Genomic DNA, 24,512 nt, shown 5'->3' on the forward strand with positions numbered 1-24,512 from the left:
TGCACAAATCTAAATACACTACATAATGGGGAGGGAAAAGGGGTTGTCCGGGGCGGGGTAAACCATGAAAGTCCAATGTCTGGCCACTCCTGATTGGTCCACATCTCCTTATCTCAGTCTCTGGGCAGATATTGCAGCCGTCAGCTTATAATCTTGTTTCGTTTCTCTGAAATAAGTCTTGGCAACACTGGAAATGTCTTAGTTTAAGTTTCGATTTGAGTAATTACGTAGCAAGGAAAGCTTATTGTTATATGACACAAAATGGTGGTTAGTACATTAGCAAAAAAGCGTATAAAAGTTACAAGAATATAAAAGTTACAAATATATATATTCTCTTTTTCCCCGACATTCCCCCCTAAACACTAAGCTTTCCTTTGCTTCGGGGCCTTTGAGACTGTCCATGTGTGGGGAGAGGGGAGGTGGATTTCTTCACCCAATCATCTTAGAAGCTGCCCCCTTATGGGACGCCCCCAGACAATCGAGCCCTATCCTGGGTGACACATGGAGTTCTCCCAACTGTCCCTAAACTAAATCTCTCAATTGGACTTTGTTATGGGGAGGGTCTGGTTAGACTTGTTCAAAGAAGTGTATTTCTCTATATAAGGGGACTATGCAGCACAGGACCACCAGGCCCAATACTAGTAGACCTCCCATTACTAGACAAACTTGTTGGAGGAATCCCTTGAGCCCTCCCAACCAACCTGAGAAGAAGGAGGTATCTACCCCTGTGTGGTAGCTGTCCACCCTGGGACAGACAGTAAGCATATGGAAAAAATATAGAAAAAGGTAGTCATCTTTTATAGACTCGTTCTGTCTCTCGTGCAGTGGGAGGCGTGAATCCAGGTGCTCTTGCCCTCAAGCTTCAGAGCCGTCGGGGTGGTGAGAAGCACAGTGTACGGTCCCTCGAACCGCGGCTGGAGGCAGTCTTTCCGGACAAACTTCTTCACATACACTAGATCGCCTGGGATGAAATCATGTACTGCATCACCTGTAGATTCTGGGAGAGAAGCAGATACTGGAGAGCGGGTGTTAGTCAATTCTCTAGACAAAACAATCACAAATTTTACCACTCTATCATGTGTTTCAGACAACTCTTGGGGCCTAATCTCTCCTATCTTGGGTGGGGTCCCAAACAAAATTCTATAGGGAGTCAGCCCATGTTTGGCCTGAGGAGTGTGTGTGATATGATACAATACTATGGGGAGTAGGTCGGGCCAGGGGAGGGGATGATCTTAGGTCATTTTCAAGAGCTGGGTCTTGAGTGTGGAATTCATTCTTTCCACTTTGCCTGAACTGGCAGGATTGTATGGAGTGTGGAGGCCCAAATCTGTTCCCAACATGTTCCAGAGTTCTTCGTAGATATTTGCTGTGAAAGCTGGTCCTTGGTCCGATTCTATGACTTGGGGAAACTCCAAATCTGCAGGCAATTTCGGTGATCAGTTTCTTGGCTGTGACTTTAGCAGTCATGTTGACAACCGGGTAGGCCTCGGGCCAGGCTGAGAACATATCCACGGCTACCAAAACGTACTCCTATTTTCTTGCTTTAGACATTTGGATATGGTCGACTTGTATTCTCTGCCAAGGGTAGTCTGGTTTAGCCAGGTGTTGGAGAGGGACCCGTGCCGTACACGTTGGGTTGCAGGTAGCGCAGACAGAGCAGGATTTTGAGTACGCAGTCACAGTGGAAGAGATTCCGGGTGCAAAGTACAGTTTCTTGATACATGCCAAGGCTTGATTCTTTCCTCTGTGTGTAGGCCCGTGAGCCCATGCTGCCACAGCTGAGTATATGCGTCTAGGCAAGCAAGGCTTCCCATCCACTTGGTAAAGAGTCGAGTTGACCTTTGAATCTTTGCGACCTGCCAGCATGGCTCCTGCCGCTTTCCACTGCTTAACTTCTTCAGTGGGGGTCTCCCTTTGTTCCTCACACAATTTTTCTTCAGGCATCCTGACCCCCCTGGATTCCACTCGTGTCTCCGCTGGACTTGTATGGTCTTCCGCCGGCTGTTCTTTGGCTCTTGCTCTAGTGAGCGCCACAGCTACGGTTTGCAGAGTCTCTCCCATCTCTTCTTCCTTTTCCTGCCACTTTGATGACACATTCTCCACTGCTGCAGTCTTTGCTGCTTGGTCAGTTAGGTGGTTGCCCCTGGCTTCTCTGGATTCTAGTCTTCCATGAGCCTTGACCTTGATAACAGCAACCTGAATGGGTAGTTCCAGGGCCTTCATTAGGGCCTTAATCCATGAGACATGTTTCACTGGTGTACCTGCAGCTGTGATGAATCCTCTAGACTTCCACAAGAGTCCAGAATCATTGCAAATTCCATGTCCATACCTGGAATCGATATATATATATTCGCCTTTGTTCCTGCTGCCAGGTGGCAGGCCTCTGTGAGAGCCACAAGTTCAGCTTCTTGTGCAGACATGTATGGTGGTAGAGCTTCAGCCTTGAGGACTGTTAGGTCTGTTGTGACAGCATATCCCGTGTGGAACCTCCCTTGAGGGTCTGCGAAACGGGATCCATCAGTCCATAGGTGCAAGGCAGGGTCTGCGAGCGGATGTGCCACCATATTCTCTGGAGCAGAAGTCTCTTCCTGCAAAATTTTTATACAATCATGAGGTTCCACCAATGGACCTTCACCCTCTTCACCTTCCCCCCTAGAAGGTGGAAGCAAAGTGGCAGGATTGATAGTCAGACATCTGGTAAATGTTATATTGGAGAGCAACAATAGGGAACACTGCAGCCGCAGGTGTCTTTGGTTGGTTAGATGTTTCGGAGATGTTTGTTGCAGAACAGCTGAGAGATCATGGCCAGCCTGTATAACTAGATCATGTCCAAGGACGATATCAGCTGACTTGTCAAAAAGGATGTGAGCAGCGTGGACCGCCTTAAGGCACGTGGGGGCAGTTCGGGCGACAGGGTCCAGGCGGGCTGAGTAGTAGCCCAAAGGCCGATACTTATGATCATAGCGTTGTGCTAGAACTCCAGAGGCATGACCTTCTGATTCCGAGACAAAAAGGTGAAATGGCTGAGTATAGTCTGGTAAGCCCAAGGCCGGGGCAAAAACAACAGCCTGTTTAAGGCGGTCAAAACATAGTCTGTGTTGATGAGAAACACGTGGATCTTCAGCATGAAGCCAAACTGAGCCTTCATCCTTGAGACAGTCGTACAGAGGTTGCATGAGCTTTGAGGCATCAGGGATCCATTGCCTGCAGTAAGTGATGAGGCCCTGGAAAGTCTGCATAGTGGAATAGGTGGTTGGGAAGGTGATATCCATGATGGCTTGTTTTCTTTCTTCAGTCAGATGTCTAGCACCTTGTGATATACAATGTCCGAGGAAAATGACCTTGGGCAGACACCATTGGACTTTGCCTTTCGAGACTTTACAGTTAGCTGAGTGAAAAAACCAGAGAAGGGATTCTGACATCTCTGGCAAATTTTCTTCAGTGCCACAGAGTAAAAGATCATCCACATACTGTAGAAAGGTGACCTGAGGGTTCTCTTGAACCCATGGCTTCAGAATAGACTTCATAGAATGAGTGAATTGGTTAGGAGAGTTCTGGGCTCTGCGGAGTCCTGGATCATGTAAACTGTGCTCCTTGAAAGGTGAAGGCAGAAAGAAACCACGAATCTTCATGTAAGGGTATACTGAAGAAGGCGTTGGCCAGATCTAACACCGTAAACAAGGTGGCCGTTGGAGGCAGCTGAGACAAGAGGGTGTTTGGGTTAGGTACCACTGGAGTTTCTAAAATGGTAGCTGCATTGACGGCTCTGAGATCCTGAACCAACCGGTATCTTGGAGACTCTCCCGGAGCGGTTTTCTTTTTTACAGGAAAGAGGGGTGTATTGCATGGAGATACACATCTGACAAGGACTCCTGATTCCAGGAGGGAAGCGATTTGGGTACCCAAGCTTTGTTGTTGTGCAGCCTTGAGGGGGTATTGTGGTAACCGTGGGTACCTGTGTCCAGGCTTGAGGTGTACTCGGACCGGGGGAACCTGCAGGAGGCCAACGTCCTCTGGCCCGCTGGACCACAGAGAGTGAGGGAACTGTGAGGTTGTATGGTCATCATCATGAGAGGGAAGGCTTTAAGAACACAGCGGTCTTCAGTCCCTTGTTCGGAATGAGGGTCCCGCAAAAGAAGCTCCATACCATGGTTTCCGAAGGTAATTGTTGCCTTCATCCGTTCTAAGAGATCGGCTCCCAACAGATTGACAGGGCAAGTTTCAGAGACCAAGAATCTTGTGAGTACTCCGGTGAACGGTCCTGCAGACACAGGGACTGTGAGTGGAGAGGAAATATGTTGGCCTTCCACCCCAACACAGGTGAGGGTATCCGGTGATAGGGATATAGAAGGAGGGAGCTGTGCAGAAGAAATGACAGATGTGGCCGCCCCAGTGTCCACCAGGAACTCCAGTGGTTGATGGTCCACCTGTAAAGTGACAGTCTCTGAGGATGTGGTCAAGGCTACCACACTCCCAACATAACATTCATCCTTCAGAATCACGAGATTGTCTTCTGTTTCTAGATGATCCCTTGTCATCTCTTCTGTCTTGTTTTCTATATGTGGGAGGAGTATCATCACCTGTGCCTTTAACCATTACCCACTTGATTCCATGTTGGTTGCCAGGGGGTGGGTAGCTTTCTTGAGCTTGATATAGCATGGCAGGAGCGGTTTTCTTCTTTGGCTTAGTATCCTTTTCCATTTTTAGCATTGATTTTTGGAAAGCTTTAACGATATCCACCGCGTCGTTGAAAGAAGAAGAACGAATCTCGGGCCGTACTCTCAGGACTTCATCTCTGAGAGCGTCTTGTAGGCCATCTATTAGGGCCTGAACCAACAGGGCGGCCTGCGTCTTGACGTGAGGACTGTATCCAAGATCCTCAAAATGCATGCTGAGTCTTGCAGCATATCTTTCCACAGATTCATCAGGGTCTTTTTGAACATCTTGTACAGACCCAGCTTGATCTGACAAGCGATCCTGAGCCCAGACTTTTAACTGTTTCATGTATTCTAGGCCGGATTCATACGTACTAAGGGGTCCTGCTTTTGTGGAATCCATGGCCTTTTGAAAGCTCTCCGTTTTCGGCTAAGTGAGCCTGGCATTCTGCAGCCAGAGTAGAACCAGCAGCAAGGGCAATTTTACGAACCAATCCTCCAGCATGGCTCATACAGGTGTTTGCAGGGTTGACTATGGCCCCCACCCGATGTGTAAGGATGTCACCATAGCCTATTGACAGTGACAGGGCGTCCTGATGGGTCTACTAGATTACGGGAGCGGCAGGGGTCCCAAACTTCTGAGAGGCTGGGGGGTGGTGTTCTTTCAGCAGTTGCTTGGAGCAAGGGCCGGAGTACGGGTAATGGATGTGGGGTGGAGGATGCCATAGGAGACGTATGGGGTAAAGGAGGGGGGGCTGGAGTATCTTGAGCCCATCCCTCATCTGGCTCCGTATCGTCTTGAGTAACAGTATGTTGGCGGAGGGAGAGCAGTCTGGCCTGAAATTCTGGGGAGTTGAGGAGGATATCCCCAGGGTTGTGGGTGACTCCCATAGGAAACAGGGGAAGCGTCTCAGCATCGTGGACTGGAGCAGAGGGTGTCACATTAGTTTCAGATGGGTACTCTGGGACTACGGGCTTTTCCACCTGTGCTGGTGGCTGGTAATATGCACCGGACGGATCTAGTAGTGGATATAGGCTGGATTGGGGCTTTCCGGGCCTCCCACAACAAGTAAGAGGTGTAGTAAGATGGCCGTGGGAGGGAGGAGGTGGGAGTGGGATTATTCTTGGAGGCAGGAAAAGGTGTAGTAAGATGGCCGTTGGAGGGAGGTGGTGGGAGTGGGGGTGGGATTGTTCTTGGGGGTAGGGAAAGGTGTAGTAACAGGCATCAACGGGGTTACGGCCAATTTAGGGTCACATAACAAATCACATTCTGTAGCTTTCATGTATCCGAACAAAGGCTCGGCATTCTCTGTTCCCCCCTGCACCATCTACTCTAAGATGTGTTTGCAGAAATCCTCACCCAACTTTCCCAACTTCTGTGTAACACATTCATAAGCTTATCATATTCTACAAATTCCTAACATTCTTCTTGCCTTCTTGCCTTCCCGTAACTCCACTAATTGGCTTAACTCCCACAGCAGCATTCCGCAACTTACGAGATCTTTCAAATTTGAATATACACAACATTTTCTTATAGAATGCAATGATCTGTCGCGACTCAGATCACTGGTGCAGCCGACAGGTCGCCACTCCTCAGTGTAGAGGCACCTCTCAATACACCGATAAGACAGAGAGTAACCTCTCAATCTGTCCCTTCCCTAACCTTGAATGGCGACTTTACAGTACGACTCACCACGGCACCCTGACAGCAGAACCCCTCCTTATGAGGTTTCTCTGTATAAGACGAAGAGCACCTCTCAATTCGTCTTCTTTCCTACTACGGCACCACCCGTCAGTGTAGAGTACACCTCTCAATACACTAATAAGACAGAGAGTAACCTCTCAATCTGTCTCCTTTCCTAACACGGCATCACCCGTCAGTGTAGAGTCACCTCTCAATACACTGTTTCCTAACCTTGACTTTACAGCAGTCTCTGTATTAGACGAAGAATACTCCTCAATTCGTCACAGATTCTGACAGTACAACACCTTACACTACAATTCAGGAATGCTTTGAAACTTCGACTATCAGTTACGGGAGGCAGCTATCTAAGAAAAGTACAGTGACCGGGGGAGGAGGAGGTGGTGTGCACACGAGCACGCGCAGGCATGCGACGTCACTCGGTTTAACACTTGCTGGTTCAGGACGTGGTGCGGGACGCCCAAGGTCTCACCACTCGACCGGTCACCCACCCAGATCCAACCTGACAACCCCACAGAAACCGCTGCGGCTGACACACAGGCAAGTGAGACATATAAAATACATCTCAACTTACCGTGTTCGATGGAGGTTGATCAGGCCTCAAATTCAGCCACCGCGGTCACCACCAGGGAAGTCAGCAATATGGGTCCAGGAGGGCGGCGTACCGCTAGCCACGCCGCACGTTGAGCGCCATTTGTGGGGGTCGTGATGACATTCCACTCGTCCTCCAGTCACTCCAAATTCAAACTATGAGCATGGGTCAACCATTCAAAGAATGAGTCAGACAACAAGCTGGTTCAAGCTCAGAGCATGCTCAGAAGACTACTACAGTCAACGTCCTCAGCATTGTTCTGCCTTTATTTTTACATGCACAAATCTAAATACACTACATAATGGGGAGGGAAAAGGGGTTGTCCGGGGCGGGGTAAACCATGAAAGTCCAATGTCTGGCCACTCCTGATTGGTCCACATCTCCTTATCTCAGTCTCTGGGCAGATATTGCAGCCGTCAGCTTATAATCTTGTTTCGTTTCTCTGAAATAAGTCTTGGCAACACTGGAAATGTCTTAGTTTAAGTTTTGATTTGAGTAATTACGTAGCAAGGAAAGCTTATTGTTATATGACACAAAATGGTGGTTAGTACATTAGCAAAAAAGCGTATAAAAGTTACAAGAATATAAAAGTTACAAATATATATATTCTCTTTTTCCCCGACATTAGGAAGATCTTAGAATGTTCTGGGGAATGTTAGGAAGATCTTAGAATGTTCTGTGGAATGTTAGGAAGATCTTAGAATGTTCTGGGGAATGTTAGAAAGCTCTTAGAATGTTCAGTGGAGTGTTAGAGAGCTCCTAGAATGTTCTGTGGAATGTTAGAAAGCTCTTAGAATGTTCTGGGGAATGTTAGGAAGATCTTAGAATGTTCTGGGGAATGTTAGAAAGCTCTTAGAATGTTCTGGGGAATGTTAGGAAGATCTTAGAATGTTCTGTGGAATGTTAGAAAGATCTTAGAATGTTCTGGGGAATGTTAGGAAGATCTTAGAATGTTCTTGGGAATGTTAGAAAGCTCTTAGAATGTTCTGGGGAATGTTAGGAAGATCTTAGAATGTTCTGGGGAATGTTAGGAAGATCTTAGAATGTTCTGTGGAATGTTAGGAAGATCTTAGAATGTTCTGTGGAATGTTAGGAAGATCTTAGAATGTTCTGGGGAATGTTAGGAAGATCTTAGAATGTTCTGTGGAATGTTATAAAGCTCTTAGAATGTTCAGTGGAATGTTAGGAAGATCTTAGAATGTTCTGGGGAATGTTAGAAAGCTCTTAGAATGTTCTGTGGAATGTTAGAAAGATCTTAGAATGTTCTGGGGAATGTTAGGAAGATCTTAGAATGTTTTTGGGAATGTTAGAAAGCTCTTAGAATGTTCTGGGGAATGTTAGGAAGATCTTAGAATGTTCTGGGGAATGTTAGGAAGATCTTAGAATGTTCTGTGGAATGTTAGGAAGATCTTAGAATGTTCTGGGGAATGTTAGAAAGCTTTTAGAATGTTCTGGGGAATGTTAGGAAGATCTTAGAATGTTCTGTGGAATGTTAGAAAGCTCTTAGAATGTTCAGTGGAATGTTAGGAAGATATTAGAATGTTCTGGGGAATGTTAGAAAGTTCTTAGAATGTTCTGTGGAATGTTAGAAAGATCTTAGAATGTTCTGGGGAATGTTAGAAAGCTCTTAGAATGTTCTGTGGAATGTTAGAAAGCTCTTAGAATGTTCAGTGGAATGTTAGGAAGATCTTAGAATGTTCTGGGGAATGTTAGAAAGCTCTTAGAATGTTCTGTGGAATGTTAGAAAGATCTTAGAATGTTCTGGGGAATGTTAGAAAGCTCTTAGAATGTTCTGGGGAATGTTAGAAAGCTCTTAGAATGTTCTGGGGAATGTTAGGAAGATCTTAGAATGTTCTGTGGAATGTTAGAAAGCTCTTAGAATGTTCTGTGGAATGTTAGAAAGATCTTAGAATGTTCTGGGGAATGTTAGAAAGCTCTTAGAATGTTCTGTGGAATGTTAGAAAGATCTTAAAAGTTCTGGGGAATGTTAGAAAGCTCTTAGAATGTTCTGTGGAATGTTAGAAAGATCTTAGAATGTTCTGGGGAATGTTAGGAAGATCTTAGAATGTTCTGTGGAATGTTAGGAAGATCTTAGAATGTTCTGTGGAATGTGAGGAAGATCTTAGAATGTTCTGTGGAATGTGAGGAAGATCTTAGAATGTTCTGTGGAATGTGAGGAAGATCTTAGAATGTTCTGTGGAATGTGAGGAAGATCTTAGAATGTTCTGTGGAATGTTAGAAAGATCTTAGAATGTTCTGGGGAATGTTAGAAAGCTCTTAGAATGTTCTGTGGAATGTTAGAAAGATCTTAGAATGTTCTGGGGAATGTTAGAAAGCTCTTAGAATGTTCTGTGGAATGTTAGGAAGATCTTAGAATGTTCTGTGGAATGTTAGAAAGATCTTAGAATGTTCTGGGGAATGTTAGAAAGCTCTTAGAATGTTCTGGGGAATGTTAGGAAGATCTTAGAATGTTCTGGGGAATGTTAGGAAGATCTTAGAATGTTCTGTGGAATGTGAGGAAGATCTTAGAATGTTCTGTGGAATGTGAGGAAGATCTTAGAATGTTCTGTGGAATGTGAGGAAGATCTTAGAATGTTCTGTGAAATTTAACAAAGGTCTTAGAATGCTTTGAGAAATGTCAGAAAGGTTGTGTACTTTTGTAATGTCATCTTAAAAAATGTTTTTACAATGCTCCTAGCAGATTTACAAGATCCCTTAAATTTACTGGGATCCCTCTTAGGTACAGTAGTGTTCAAAATACTAGCAGTCCAATATGACTAACCAGATTAATCAGTGTTTTTGGTATAAATTATATCACCACGTGTCAAACAATTTACCAGTTGGTGCAGTAGATTCTAAGAAAACCACCAGACTCCGCATTCATAATCTGCAGGTTTTTGACTCTGTGTATGCAAATAATTAATTGTGTTCAATATAATAGCAGTGTAGAGATCAATCAGTGAGGTCAATCATTCTGTGAAGAAACAGGTGTGAATCAGGTGGCCCTTATTTAAGGGTGAAGCCAGCACATGTTGTACATGCGTTTGTCCCTGAAAGCCTGAGAAATATGGGTCGTTCGAGACATTGTTCAGAAGAACAGCATACTTTGATTAAAAAATTGATTGGAGAGAGTAAAATGATCAGCTCCAGGATGATCACAGACAGTCTCCAGTTACGTGTGAGGATTGTAACAGTTTGAAGACTCCTGTGTGAAGCTAATCTCTGAGCAAGAAGTCCCCCAAAGTCCCACTGTTTTTTTAAAAAAAAAAGACATGTACTGAAGCGGATACAATTTACCAAAGAACAAATAACTGGCCTAAAGAGAAATGGAGAAACATTTTGTGGACTGATGAAAGTAAAATTGTTCTTTTTGGGTCCAAGAGCGGCAGACAGTTCGTCAGACGACCCCCAAACTCTGCATACAAGCCACAGTACAGACAGTGAAGCATGGTGGAAGCATCATGATGTGGGCATGTTTCTCTTCCTATAGTGCCGGACCTATTTATTGCATACAAGGGATCATGGACCAGTTTGCAGATATTAAAATACTTGAAGAGGTCATGTTGCCTTACGCTGAAGAGGATGCGCCCTTGAAACATAGATGTGAAGCAGTTCTAAAAAACTGTGGGTTACAACGAAATATTAGGTTAGTGATTCACAGGAAGGCTGAATCCTCAAAAAAAGACATATTGAGAGTTTGTAAACACAAATGCAGATACTGCTATTTTTTAGAACGGCCCAATGTTTTTTGGTATTTTCTGTGAAGTAGTTAAAATTATCTACATTTTCGCTTCATGTTTTGAATTAGAAAACTGCGAGCAATGTTCCCAATACATGGACACACAAGCTAGTATAAAGATTGTGTGCTTAACTCATGTTCTTGAAGACACTGCTATTATTTTGAACACTACTGTACAACCTGTCGATAGATGTACTGCTGTTTTATCATTCTGTCTCCTTTTGCACTCCCCCCTAGCCACACTGTATCAGAGACAAGCTGCAATCACATACACAACCTGTGGGCAGCCGTGGCGATGTTGGAGGGTTTTGGTTTTTTTTTATTTCTAATAACTGATCCATGTTCTTCTTATTCTGGACACCTGTTTAATGATTTCTCTCTTCTTAGGGGGCAAGGAGATCACCATCAAAGAGGAGCTGAAGGGCGTGCAGTGGGCGCGATGGACGTGTGTCACTGGTAACGAAGTGAACGGCATCGGGCCCAAATATGCTGACGTGAATGAGATCAACTCTGTAGATGCCAATTATCTCGGGCAAGTGCTGGCGACGGCCGACGACTACGGGATAGTGAAGCTTTTCCGGTATCCGTGTCCAAGAAAAGGTGAAGACTTAAAATTATATGCAAACAAAAGAAAAAAAAAAAACGATACAGTGTCCAAAATAATAATCAAAATACAAAATGTATTAGAAAGATCAGATATAAGGAGGAGGGTACATGGAAACATGGGCGCACATCACACGGAGATCTGTGCCAAATGACTTTATACTGTGTATCTCACTTTGTATGTCCCAACAATGGGTGTGTAGGACTAAATATGACAATTGCACAGCCCAGATCTACCTAGAATGCAGTGTTACATCACATATCCCAAGTTATCAGTGTAGTGGTATCCATAACATAGATATGACCCATAAGTCAAAGCATTAACTTGATGCAAGCAATTACCTGGGGATAAGTATCAGCGCATTTACCATGTGTACATGTATCCTCCCCTCCCCCTTATAGCTCATCATTCTAATATATTTTGTATTTTGATTATTATTTTGAACATTGTATCATTTTTTTTTTATTGTTTGCACTTAATCTCTGATGATTTGTCCTGACACGTTGATTGAGTCTGACACTACTGGATGTAATGCATGTTTTATTCACCATCAGGTTTATATTTAGATATACTATAGACGTGTAATATTTTCCTGTGAGTAATTTTTGCCATAAAATGATATGTCCCCGATCTGCTATAACCTGTAATTTTATACAATGGCGTGAAAAAGTGTTTGCCCCCTTCCTGATTTCTTATTCTTTCACATGTTTGCCACTTAAATGTTTCTGATCACAAAACAAATGTAAATATTAGACAAAGATAAACATAAGTAACCACAAAAATGCAGTTTTTACATTAAGGTCTTTATTATTAAGGGAAAACAATCCAAACCTACTGGGCCCTGTGTGAAAAAAGTTGTAGGTACATAGTGGTAGAATCCCCAGCAGCACAGAGTATTTCAGGGGAGCATGAGCTGGCTCTGTATTGGGTTGCAGATTGTGGGTTCTTAGTGGCGCGGGCAGGATCCCCAGCAGCACAGAGTATTTCAGGAGAGGCACGAGCTGGACTTATAGGAGGTCGCAGGCTGGGTATATAGTGGCAAGATCCCCAGCAGCACAGAGTATTTCAGGAGAGGCATGAGCCGGACTTATAGGAGGTCGCAGACTGGGTATATAGTGGCAAGATCCCCAGCAGCACAGAGTATTTCAGGAGAAGCATGAGCTGGCTTTGTAGGGGGTCGCAGACTATGGGTTATATAGTGGCAGGATCCCCAGCAGCACAGAGTATTTCAGAAGAGGCATTAGCTGGCCTTGTAGGAGGTCACAGACTGTGGGTTTATAGTGGCAGGATCTCCAGCAGCACAGAGTATTTCAGAAGAGACATTAGCTGGCTTTGTAGGAGGTCACAGACTGTGGGTCTATAGTGGCAGGATCCCCAGCAGCACAGAGTATTTCAGGGGAGGCATAAGCTGGCCTTGTAGGGGGTCGCAGACTGAGTAAATAGTGGCAGGATGCGCAGCAGCACAGAGTATTTCAGAAGGGGACTATGCTGATCTTGTAAGAGGTCAGGTGGCAGGATCCCCATCAGCACAGAGTATTTCAGGCTAGGCATGAGCTGACTTTGTAGGGGGTCGCAGATTGTGGGTACATAGTGGCAGGATCCTCTGCAGCACAGAGAATTTCAGACTGGCGGGGTGATGATCTATAAACAAACTTCATTCTATTTTGTCTCAGGAGCGAAGTTCAGGAAGTATCTGGGTCACTCGGCTCATGTGACGAGCGTGCGGTGGTCACACGACTATCAGTGGATTGTTTCGGTCGGTGGCGCCGATCATTCCGTGTTTCAGTGGAAGTTTATTCCGGACAGGAAACTGAAGGATGCGTTGCACATCGCTCCGCAAGGTGAGAGCAGGGTGGATGGAGGGACGGCCATAGACGGCTGGATGGATGGAGGGACGGCCATAGACGGCTGGATGGATGCAGAGACGCTCGGAGACGGCTGGATGGATGGAGTTACGGCCAGAGATGGCTGGATGGATAGAGGGACGCCCGGAGACGGCTGGATGGATGGAGGGACGCCCAGAGACGGCTTAATGGAAGGAGGGACGGCCGGAGATGGCTGAATGGATGGAGGGACGGCCGGAGATGGCTGAATGGATGATGGAACGGCTGGAGATGGATGGATAGATGGAGGGACGGCCGGAGATGTCTGGATGGATGGAGGGACGGCCGGAGATGTCTGGATGGATGGATGTAGGGATGGCCGGAGATGGCTGGATGGATGGAGGGACGGCCATAGATGGCTGGATGGATGGAGAGACGCTCGGAGACGGCTGGATGGATGGAGTTATGGCCAGAGATGGCTGGATGGATAGAGGGACGCCCGGAGATGGCTGAATGGATGAAGGAATGGCTGGAGATGGATGGATAGATGGAGGGACGGCCGGAGATGTCTGGATGGATGGAGGGACGGCCGGAGATGTCTGGATGGATGGATGTAGGGATGGCCGGAGATGAATGAAGGGACGGTCGGAGATTGCTGGATGGATGGAGGGACTGCCAGAGACTGCTGGATGGATGGAGGGACGGCCGGAGACTGCTGGATGGATGGAGGGACGGCCGGAGATGGCTGGATAGATAGAGGGATGGCCGGAGATGAATGGAGGGACGGCCGGAGATGGCTGGATGGATGGAGCGACTGCCGGAGACGGCTGGAGGGACGGCCGGAGACGGGTGGATGGATAGAGGGACGCCCGGAGACGGCTGGATGGATGGAGAGACGCCCGGAGACGGCTTGATGGATGGAGGGACGGCCGGAGATGGCTGAATGGATGAAGGAACGGCTGGAGATGGATGGATAGATGGAGGGATGGCCGGAGATGTCTGGATGGATGGAGGGACGGCCGGAGATGTCTGGATGGATGGATTTAGGGATGGCCGGAGATGGCTGGATGGATAGAGGGATGGCCGGAGATGGCTGGATGGATGGAGAGACGCTCGGAGACGGCTGGATGGATGAAGTTACGGCCAGAGATGGCTGGATGGATAGAGGGACGCCCGGAGATGGCTGAATGGATGAAGGAACGGCTGGAGATGGATGGATAGATGGAGGGACGGCCGGAGATGTCTGGATGGATGGAGGGACGGCCGGAGATGTCTGGATGGATGGATGTAGGGATGGCCGGAGATGGCTGGATGGATAGAGGGATGGCCGGAGATGGCTGTATGGAGGGACGGCCGGAAATTGCTGGATGGATGGCCGGAGATGTCTGGATGGATGGAGGGACGGCCGGAGATGTCTGGATGGATGGATGTAGGGATGGCCGGAGATGAATGAAGGGACGGTCGGAGATTGCTGGATGGATGGAGGGACTGCCGAAGACTGCTGGATGGATGGAGGGACGCCCGGAGACGGCTGGATGGATGGAGGGACGGCCGGAGATGGCTGGATAGATAGAGGGATGGCCGGAGATGGATGGAGGGACGGCCGGAGATGGCTGGATGGATGGAGCGACTGCCGGAGACGGCTGGAGGGACGGCCGGAGACGGGTGGATGGATGGAGGGACGGCTGGAGATGGCTGGATGGATGGAGGGACGGCCGGAGATGGCTGGATGGAGGGACGGCCGGAGATGGCTGGATGGAGGGACGGCCGGAGATGGCTGGATGGAGGGACGGCCGGAGATGGCTGGATGGAGGGACGGCCGGAGATGGCTGGATGGAGGGACGGCCGGAGATGGCTGGATGGAGGGACGGCCGGAGATGACTGGATGGAGGGACGGCCGGAGATGGCTGGATGAAGGGACGGCCGGAGATGGCTGGATGGAGGGACGGCCGGAGATGGCTAGATGGAGGGATGGCCGGAGATGGCTGGATGGAGGGACGGCTGGAGATGGCTGGATGGAGGGACGGCCGGAGATGGCTGGATGGATGGAGGGACAGCTGGAGACGTCTGGCTGGATGGATGGAGGGACGGCTGGAGACGACTGGATGGATGGAGGGACGGCTGGATGGATGGAGTTACGGCTGGAGATGGCTGGATGGTTGGAGGGACGTCTGGAGATGGTTGGAGGGACGGCCGGAGACGGCTGGATGGATGGCCAGCGACGGCTGGATGGATGGCCAGCGACGGCTGGATGGATGGCCAGCGATGGATGAATGGATGGCCAGCGACGACTGGATGGATGGCCAGCAACGTCTAGATAGATGGAGGGACACCCGGAGACGGCTGGATGGATCGAGGGACGGCCGGAGACTGCTGGATGGATGGAGGGACGGCCGGAGACTGCTGGATGGATGGAGGGATGGCCGTAGATGGCTGGATTTATGGAAGGACGGCCGTAGATAGCTGGATGGATGGAAGGACGGCCGGAGATAGCTGGATGGATGGAGGGATGGCCGGAGATGGCTGTATGGAGGGACGGCCGGAAATGGCTGGATGGATGGAGGTACGGTCGGAGACGGCTGTATGGATGGAGGGAAGGCTGTATGGATGGAGGGACGGCTGAATGGATGGAGTGACGGCCAGAGATGGATGGAGGGACGGCCGGAGATGGCTGGATGGAGGGACAGCCGGAGATGGCTGGATGGATGGAGGGACGGCCGGAGATGGCTAGATGGATGGAGGGACGGCCGATGACGGCTGGATGGATGGAGGGAAGGCTGGATGTATGGAGGGACGGCTGAATGGATGGAGGGACGGCCAGAGATGGATGGAGGGATGGCCGGAGATGGCTAGATGTATCGAGTTATGGCTGGATGGATGGAGGGACGGCCGGAGATGGCTAGATGGATGGAGTTATGGCTGGATGGATGGAGGGACAGTCGGAGATGGCTAGATGGATGGAGTTATGGCTGGATGGATGGAGGGACGGCCGGAGATGGCTGGATGGATGGAGGGACGGCCGGAGATGGATAGAGGGATGGCCGGAGATGGCTGGATGGATGGTGTACAGTACACGTCTGCTGGGGTCTTGGGTGTGACCTCTCTGATGTGGAGACCACAAGTCCCAGCATGCGGCCATACGTGTTCCAGGCTGTCACATTCTGTCACTTCCTTCTCAGAGAGTCTGATGGATTCTAACAGCGATGAATCGGATTCGGAGCAGTCTGACGTCCCAGAGCTGGACTCTGAGATCGAGCAGGAGACGCAGATGACGTACCGGCGGCAGGTGAACCATTGATCGCCCCCTACGTGCTACAGAGCGTGCACTGTACAGCGGTATTATATCAGGGCTGCCAGGTGTCGGGTTTACAGGAGTCTGATGTGACACCTGGCACCAGGATCAGCGCCGGGAACTGGGTCACATGCTAAATTTACCTGCAAGCTGCAGCCGTAACCGGCTCTTTAATAAGTCATTATCTACTATTACATGATGTTACTGATGTCACCTGCAGGGGGCGCGGCTGACAACCTCGCTCTCCGGCTCCTCTTATGAATCCTCCTTCCTTTCTTCCAGGTTTATAAAGAAGATCTACCTCAGCTTAAAGAGCAATGCAAAGACAAACACAGAAGTGCTTCTTCTAAGAGGAGGGAGCGCGCGCCCGTCAACAGCATCCGACTGCATTTTGTACACGGGTGAGCGGTGGTCTGTGGTGGTCCTGTGATTGTATAGCAATGCATTATAGGAGCGCCGCTGGCAGCGCAGAGGCGTAAGCACAGCTCTGAGTGCATTATAGGAGCGCCGCTGGCAGCGCAGAGGCGTAAGCGCAGCTCTGAGTGCATTATAGGAGCGCCGCTGGCAGCGCAGAGGCGTAAGCGCAGCTCTGAGTGCATTATAGGAGCGCCGCTGGCAGCGCAGAGGCGTAAGCGCAGCTCTGAGTGCATTATAGGAGCGCCGCTGGCAGCGCAGAGGCGTAAACGCAGCTCTGAGTGCATTATAGGAGCGCCGCTGGCAGCGCAGAGGCGTAAGCGCAGCTCTGAGTGCATTATAGGAGCGCCGCTGGCCAGCGCAGAGGCGTAAGCGCAGCTCTGAGTGCATTATAGGAGCGCCGCTGGCAGCGCAGAGGCGTAAGCGCAGCTCTGAGTGCATTATAGGAGCGCCGCTGGCAGCGCAGAGGCGTAAGCGCAGCTCTGAGTGCATTATAGAAGCGCCGCTGGCAGCACAGAGGCGTAAGCGCAGCTCTGAGTGCATTATAGGAATGCTGCTGGCAGCGCACAGGCGTAAGCGCAGCTCTGAGTGCATTATAGAAGCGCCGCTGACAGCGCAGAGGCGTAAGCGCAGCTCTGAGTGCATTATAGGAGCGCCGCTGGCAGCGCAGAGGCGTAAGCGCAGCTCTGAGTGCATTATAGGAGCGCCGCTGGCAGCGCAGAGGCGTAAGCGCAGCTCTGAGTGCATTATAGGAGCGCCGCTGGCAGCGCAGAGGCGTAAGCGCAGCTCTGAGTGCATTATAGGAGCGCCGCTGGCAGCGCATAGGCGTAAGCGCAGCTCTGAGTGCATTATAGGAGCGCCGCTGGCCAGCGCAGAGGCGTAAGCGCAGCTCTGAGTGCATTATAGGAGCGCCGCTGGCAGCGCAGAGGCGTAAGCGCAGCTCTGAGTGCATTATAGGAGCGCCGCTGGCAGCGCAGAGGCGTAAGCGCAGCTCTGAGTGCATTATAGAAGCGCCGCTGGCAGCACAGAGGCGTAAGCGCAGCTCTGAGTGCATTATAGGAATGCTGCTGGCAGCGCACAGGCGTAAGCGCAGCTCTGAGTGCATTATAGAAGCGCCGCTGACAGCGCAGAGGCGTAAGCGCAGCTCTGAGTGCATTATAGGAGCGCCGCTGGCAGCGCAGAGGCGTAAGCGCAGCTCTGAGTGCATTATAGAAGCGCCGCTGACAGCGCAGAGGCGTAAGCGCAGCTCTGAGTGCATTATAGGAGCGCTGCTGGCAGCGCACAGGCGTAAGCGCAGCTCTGAGTGCATTATAGAAGCGCTGCTGACAGCGCAGAGGCGTAAGCGCAGCTCTGAGTGCATTATAGGAGCGCTGCTGGCAGCGCAGAGGCGTAAGCGCAGCTCTGAGTGCATTATAGAAGCGCCGCTGACAGCGCAGAGGCGTAAGCGCAGCTCTGAGTGCATTATAGGAGCGCCGCTGGCAGCGCAGAGGCTTAAGCGCAGCTCTGAGTGCATTATAGAAGCGCCGCTGACAGCGCAGAGGCGTAAGCGCAGCTCTGAGTGCATTATAGGAGCGCTGCTGGCAGCGCACAGGCGTAAGCGCAGCTCTGAGTGCATTATAGAAGCGCTGCTGACAGCGCAGAGGCGTAAGCGCAGCTCTGAGTGCATTATAGGAGCGCTGCTGGCAGCGCAGAGGCGTAAGCGCAGCTCTGAGTGCATTATAGAAGCGCCGCTGACAGCGCAGAGGCGTAAGCGCAGCTCTGAGTGCATTATAGGAGCGCCGCTGGCAGCGCAGAGGCTTAAGCGCAGCTCTGAGTGCATTATAGAAGCGCCGCTGACAGCGCAGAGGCGTAAGCGCAGCTCTGAGTGCATTATAGGAGCGCTGCTGGCAGCGCACAGGCGTAAGCGCAGCTCTGAGTGCATTATAGAAGCGCCGCTGACAGCGCAGAGGCGTAAGCGCAGCTCTGAGTGCATTATAGGAGCGCCGCTGGCAGCGCAGAGGCGTAAGCGCAGCTCTGAGTGCGACTTCTTCTTTTCCTGCAGGTACCGGGGCTACGACTGCCGGAGCAACCTCTTTTACACCCAGACCGGGGAGATCGTGTACCACGTGGCGGCCATCGGAGTGGTGTATAACCGGCAGCAGAACACGCAGAGGTTCTATTTGGGCCACACCGATGACATCCTCTGCCTGGCCATTCACCCCCTGAAGGACTACGTGGCCACCGGTCAGGTACGTTCTGCTAGCGGCCCAGACGTGTGAAGCTGTGAGAAAGCAGCAGAGCAACGGCTGACAAGTCTCAAGCAGAGAGGACACTTGTGCGATGGCTTTAGTAACAGCAGACTGACATTGAGTGTATGGTGTTTTCTGTGAATGCGGGGGAGGGGATGTAGCGTCTCTGACTCACGCGTTTCATGTCTTGCAGGTGGGCAGAGACAGCACCGTGCACATCTGGGACTGCGAGACAATCAAACCTCTTTCCGTGTTGAAGGGACATCACCAGTTCGGGGTGTGCGCCGTGGACTTCTCAGGTGACTCTTCTGACCCCTAAACTTCGCAGGAGGCGGCTGGGAATCTCCTATGCACGTTAAAGGGACGGCGTCCGGTCTGCTGTAATCTTTATGTAATTAGCGGCTCTGCAACATTTTAATAAACTTTTGTGTTTTACTATTTCCTCTGCTTGCTGTCAGTGACTGGAAACATTCTCATGTCTAGAGTAAAGGATCTGAACTAGTTCTTGTGTCAGTCTTACCTGGGTCTGCAAGATTTATTACTGTTGTACATGGTGGACCCCTAACCTCGTTCACACCCCAAACCAGCCCCCAAAGTTAATCAGACCCTAGACCAGACCCCTAAATTAATTCATACCAAAAATCAGACCCTTAGACTCATTTATCCACTAAAGCAAACCCCGAGCTTAATCAGACCCCAGACCGACCCCTAAACTCATTGATGCCCTAAATGAGATCCCATAGTCAATCAGACCTATGAACCCATTCAGACCAGACCCCGAAGATAAATCCGAGCTCAGACCAGACTCTTAAATTCATTTACCCCAAACCAGTCTCCAAAGTTAATGCGACCCCAGAACAGGTCGTTGAACTCATTCACACCAGGCCCCATAAAATAATCACAGCCCCGACCCCTAAACTGATTTACACCACAAATAAGGACACTGAAATTATTCATGCCCCAGATCCATAAAGTTAATTAGACCCCAGACCAGGCCCATAAATTATTTCCCACCTCAAACCAAGCCCCTAAATGTAATCAGTCCCCAGAAATCACAGACCTCGGACCAGGCGGCATTGTAACAAACCCTGTGTAGATTGTAACAATCCCATTCACTGACAGCAATCAGGAATCTTAAAAACAATGAAGAATTCAATCACAAAGTGAACTAGAAAGTTGCAGAACTTTTTCTTCTATGATGATTCAGCCTTATTTCCTGGAGACGGTACCGGCCCTTTAATCAGCATTGATTTATTTACCGCCTGTTGCTTTCTTTGGATTTGTCGCTTGTCTGTCCTTAGTATTAAACACCCGGGACGCTCGCGGTTAGATGTCACATGCCGGGGATTGGCGCTCACTGTATAATCGCCTTCTCGCGCTGCCGGGGACATTGCCGCCCGCCGTCTCCCTCCGCTATGGGACAATTTTCCTCGGCATTAATTTCACTTAAAATTGTTGTGTCACTTATTCAGCGGAAACGTTTTATTTTATTGGAAACAAAGGCACAAGTCACCACCACGGCCTCCGCCGCCACCAGCGCTGTGAGCGAGGACTATGGGACGAGTGGGAACCTTTACAATGTATCAGGAGAGTGCAGAGGAATCTCATACTGATACATCGTGTTCCCGGGGAATTCCTACATTGGATCCGCTATAACGGGGTCCACATGTGACGTACCCCCTGATTATAACTAGCCAGCTGCACCTGAGTGTCGCCATCTAATAGTCACCTGTGGTGATGTCAATATCTCACCATAATGGTCGCCACAATCAGAAGACTTTACATCGATGATTTGTCCATGGAGTCAACAATCCTCATCTCATCCATCGCTGACCGATTGCTTTAGAATAGATTACCAGCTCTGTGGGTTAGTTTCTTGCCCTTTTACTGTAGCTCACACCTTTAGCTCTCAGTCTGAGATTACATTGTAAGCTCTGTGGGCAAAATATCTGCTCCGCCTTCTGTCACAATGCTGATGTCACTGGTCACCAGTTATATAGGTTGTGTGTGTATATGTGTATATATACACACACACACATATCACATACTTATATATATTTACTAGCTATTGAACCCGTTCTACGCCCAGGTGGCGAGCATTTTTATTGGTATATGGTCTCCCATGTTGGTATGTGCTGCCCCCCTCCTGGTATTTGTGCTGCCCCCACCATCCTATCCCGGTATGCGTGGCACCCCTCATCCCCAATCCCGGTATGCGTGGCACCCCTCATCCCCAATCCTGGTATGAGTGGCACCCCTCATCCCCAATCCCGGTATGCGTGGCACCCCTCATCCCCAATCCTGGTATGCGTGGCACCCCTCATCCCCAATCCCGGTATGCGTGGCACCCCTCATCCCTATTCTGGTATGCGTGGCACCCCTCATCCCTATTCTGGTATGCATGGCACCCCTCATCCCTATTCTGGTATGCGTGGCACCTTTCATCCCCAATCCTGGTATGCATGGCACCCCTCATCCCCAATCCCGGTATGCGTGGCACCCCTCATCCCTATTCTGGTATGCGTGGCACCTTTCATCCCCAATCCCGGTATGCGTGGCACCCCTCATCCCTATTCTGGTATGCGTGGCACCTTTCATCCCCAATCCTGGTATGCGTGGCACCCCTCATCCCCAATGCCATTATGCGTGGCACCCCTTATCCCCAATCCTGGTATGCGTGGCACCCCTCATCCCCCATCCTGGTATGCGTGGCACCCCTCATCCCTATTCTGCTATGCGTGGCACCCCTCATCCCTATTCTGCTATGCGTGGCACCCCTCATCCCCAATCCCGGTATGCGTGGCTCCCCTCATCCCCAATCCCATTATGCGTGGCACCCCTCATCCCCAATCCCGGTATGCGTGGCACCCCTCATCCCCAATCCCGGTATGCGTGGCACCCCTCATCCTCAATCCCAGTATGCGTGGCACCCCTCATCCCCAATCCTGGTATGCGTGGCACCCCTCTTCCCCAATCCTGGTATGCATGGCACCCCTCATCCCCAATCCTGGTATGCATGGCACCCCTCATCCCCAATCCTGGTATGCATGGCACCCCTCATCCCTATTCTGGTATGCATGGCACCCCTCATCCCCAATCCTGGTATGCATGGCACCCCTCATCCCCAATCCCGGTATGTATGGCACCCCTCATCCCTATTCTGGTATGCATGGCATCCCTCATCCCCAATCCTGGTATGCGTGGCACCCCTCATCCCTATTCTGGTATGCATGGCACCCCTCATCCCCAATCCTGGTATGTATGGCACCCCTCATCCCTATTCTGGTATGCGTGGCACCCCTCATCCCCAATCCTGGTATGCATGGCACCCCTCATCCCCAATCCTGGTATGCGTGTCACCCCTCATCCCCAATCCCGGTATGCGTGGCACCCCTCACCCGTATTCTGGTATGCATAGCTCCCCTCATCCCTATTCTGGTATGCATGGCTCCCCTAATCCCGGTATGCGTTGCACCCCTCACCCCCCCACTATACACACATCCCCCAAAAAATAAACAATTATACTCACCTTTCTTCTCTGTACTCCAGCACTGCAGCGCCCTGTTCTGCTGGAGGCCTGGGGAGGAGTGCGGCGACAGAGCACCGCGCTGTCCGGCGCCAGAGCACCGCGGTGTCCGGCGCCATTTTGCTGAAGACACACTGTAAATGTGTCTTCAGTAAAATGGCGCCGGATAGCGCTATGCGCACGCGCCGGTCCGACGCCTCACTCTGCCCCCGGTCTCCGCTGAAGAGAGGCGCCGCGGCAATGCTCTTCCCGGTCAGGTAAGTATGGCGCCGGAGATCGCAGTGTGCGTTCAGTGTCTTCGCATACCTCGATCTCTGACGCCATACACCTCCTCTTACCTGTAACGGCTGGATGCGGTCTTCTGTCTGGAGCCAGACTGCGCGTCACGCATGCGCAGTCTATCAATGCTTCGGACAGAGACACGCATCTCCCGTTATATTATAGATATATATATACATATTACATGTACCTTTATACTGTAACCTTAATATTTGCTCTCTATGCAGCGGACGGGAAGCGTTTGGCCTCTGTCGGCATCGACGACCATCACACTGTGGTCTTGTGGGACTGGAAGAAAGGGGAGAAGCTGTCATCAGTCAGGTACGACCTCAATGGTCCTGGCCACTGACTACTTAAAGGGGTTGTTCGCTTTCAGGAAAGTGGTCCCCAGGTGCTGTAAAATACCTATAATGGCAAACTCAGCAGCTACTCCCCTCCCCAGGTCCAACGTTCTTCCCCTTCCCCTGCTGCTCTGGTCTCATTAATAAACTAACTGCCGGGCTGCTGCAGAACATCTTGTCACCTGTGTATAATGATATAATGACTGATTTATTATTAGGGGTGTGACCACCTCCTCCATTGATCTGTATCTGGTTTTTATTTTGCAGAGGGAGCAAAGATAAAATCTTTGCAGTGAAGATTAACCCCTACATGCCTGATAAGCTGATCACTGCGGGGGTGAAGCATATGAGGTTCTGGAGACGAGCAGGTGCGGGACCTGGTAGACAGTAGATACTGGTAGACAGTAGATACTGTGCCTTTAAGACTCGTGTTACATTGTTTCCTGAGTGTTGCAGTTCTTCCCTTGGGTTTTTCATCGGGTTAGACCCATATAGATCCCACCTTTCATGCCTCTGCGGCTGAATCAGGGAAGTTTAAGGAAACAAAGAAAAAGTGTGTAAAAAGAGACAAAATGTCTTAAAAAATACAATCCTCTGCTCCTACATACACATGGTACATAACCCAACTTTCCCATGCTGATTTCTTCCTTCCTGTTCTCCTACATACACATGGTATGTTTTTCAACTAACAACTACTACCCCCCACTCTTATTTATGACCTTGTTTATTTGGCCCTTGAATACCCTGCATCTGGCTTAGCCTTGAGCAGCTGATCAAGATGAGCACAGACCACTCACCTCTGGTTCTCACCTGAACGTATTCTGTAGCAAATATATTGTGAGCACGGAGTCTACTATATTTGTGTCTGCAGTACATTGCCTTAAGTGTGAGAAATATGAATTATACCTGAATTGAACCTGAAGGAAACTGGATACTTGGACACTGTAAACAATGTTTGTGCTTGTTTTTACTCTCACCCCTATAATCCTTCACTTTTGACAACCACCCCTAATCCCTACACCTAGTAATGAACTCTTCATCTCTCCCTACATCCTCCCCATTCATCTCACCTCTTCCTCAGAACTATTCCTCAACATTCAATCCTGTGTCTCCAACCCAGACAGCCACCTCACGGCCTCTCCTGCTCCCATCTACTAACACTTTCTATGCTCCTCCGCGATATCTCCCCAAATCCTGGCCTTCCTCACCACATCCCCACAGTCACTTCCACCTCCTATCCACGATCTATCACAAACTCTCGCAACCTTTCTAACCTCATACCCATCCACCTAATCCCCTCTTCCCCTGTCACATTAT

General features: G+C 49.8%; 1 protein-coding gene across 3 annotated transcripts in view; it reads left to right on the forward strand.

The window, feature by feature from the left end:
• The window catches only part of EML5 (EMAP like 5), a 197,391-nt gene that overhangs the window by 133,421 nt on the left and 39,458 nt on the right, over positions 1-24,512 (forward strand). For all 3 annotated transcript variants that reach the window (XM_073638227.1, XM_073638226.1, XM_073638225.1), the window contains exons 10-17: positions 11,076-11,288; positions 12,966-13,133; positions 16,295-16,401; positions 16,690-16,808; positions 18,863-19,049; positions 19,243-19,348; positions 23,082-23,175; positions 23,463-23,563. In XM_073638227.1, the coding sequence (XP_073494328.1) occupies positions 11,076-11,288; positions 12,966-13,133; positions 16,295-16,401; positions 16,690-16,808; positions 18,863-19,049; positions 19,243-19,348; positions 23,082-23,175; positions 23,463-23,563 (1,095 nt within the window). The remainder of the gene's footprint in view (positions 1-11,075; positions 11,289-12,965; positions 13,134-16,294; positions 16,402-16,689; positions 16,809-18,862; positions 19,050-19,242; positions 19,349-23,081; positions 23,176-23,462; positions 23,564-24,512) is intronic.

This window comes from Phyllobates terribilis, unplaced genomic scaffold, assembly GCF_046119375.1.
Source record: "Phyllobates terribilis strain yellow unplaced genomic scaffold, ASM4611937v1 Scaffold_7__3_contigs__length_470593459, whole genome shotgun sequence".
Classification (NCBI taxonomy): Eukaryota; Metazoa; Chordata; class Amphibia; order Anura; family Dendrobatidae; genus Phyllobates; species Phyllobates terribilis.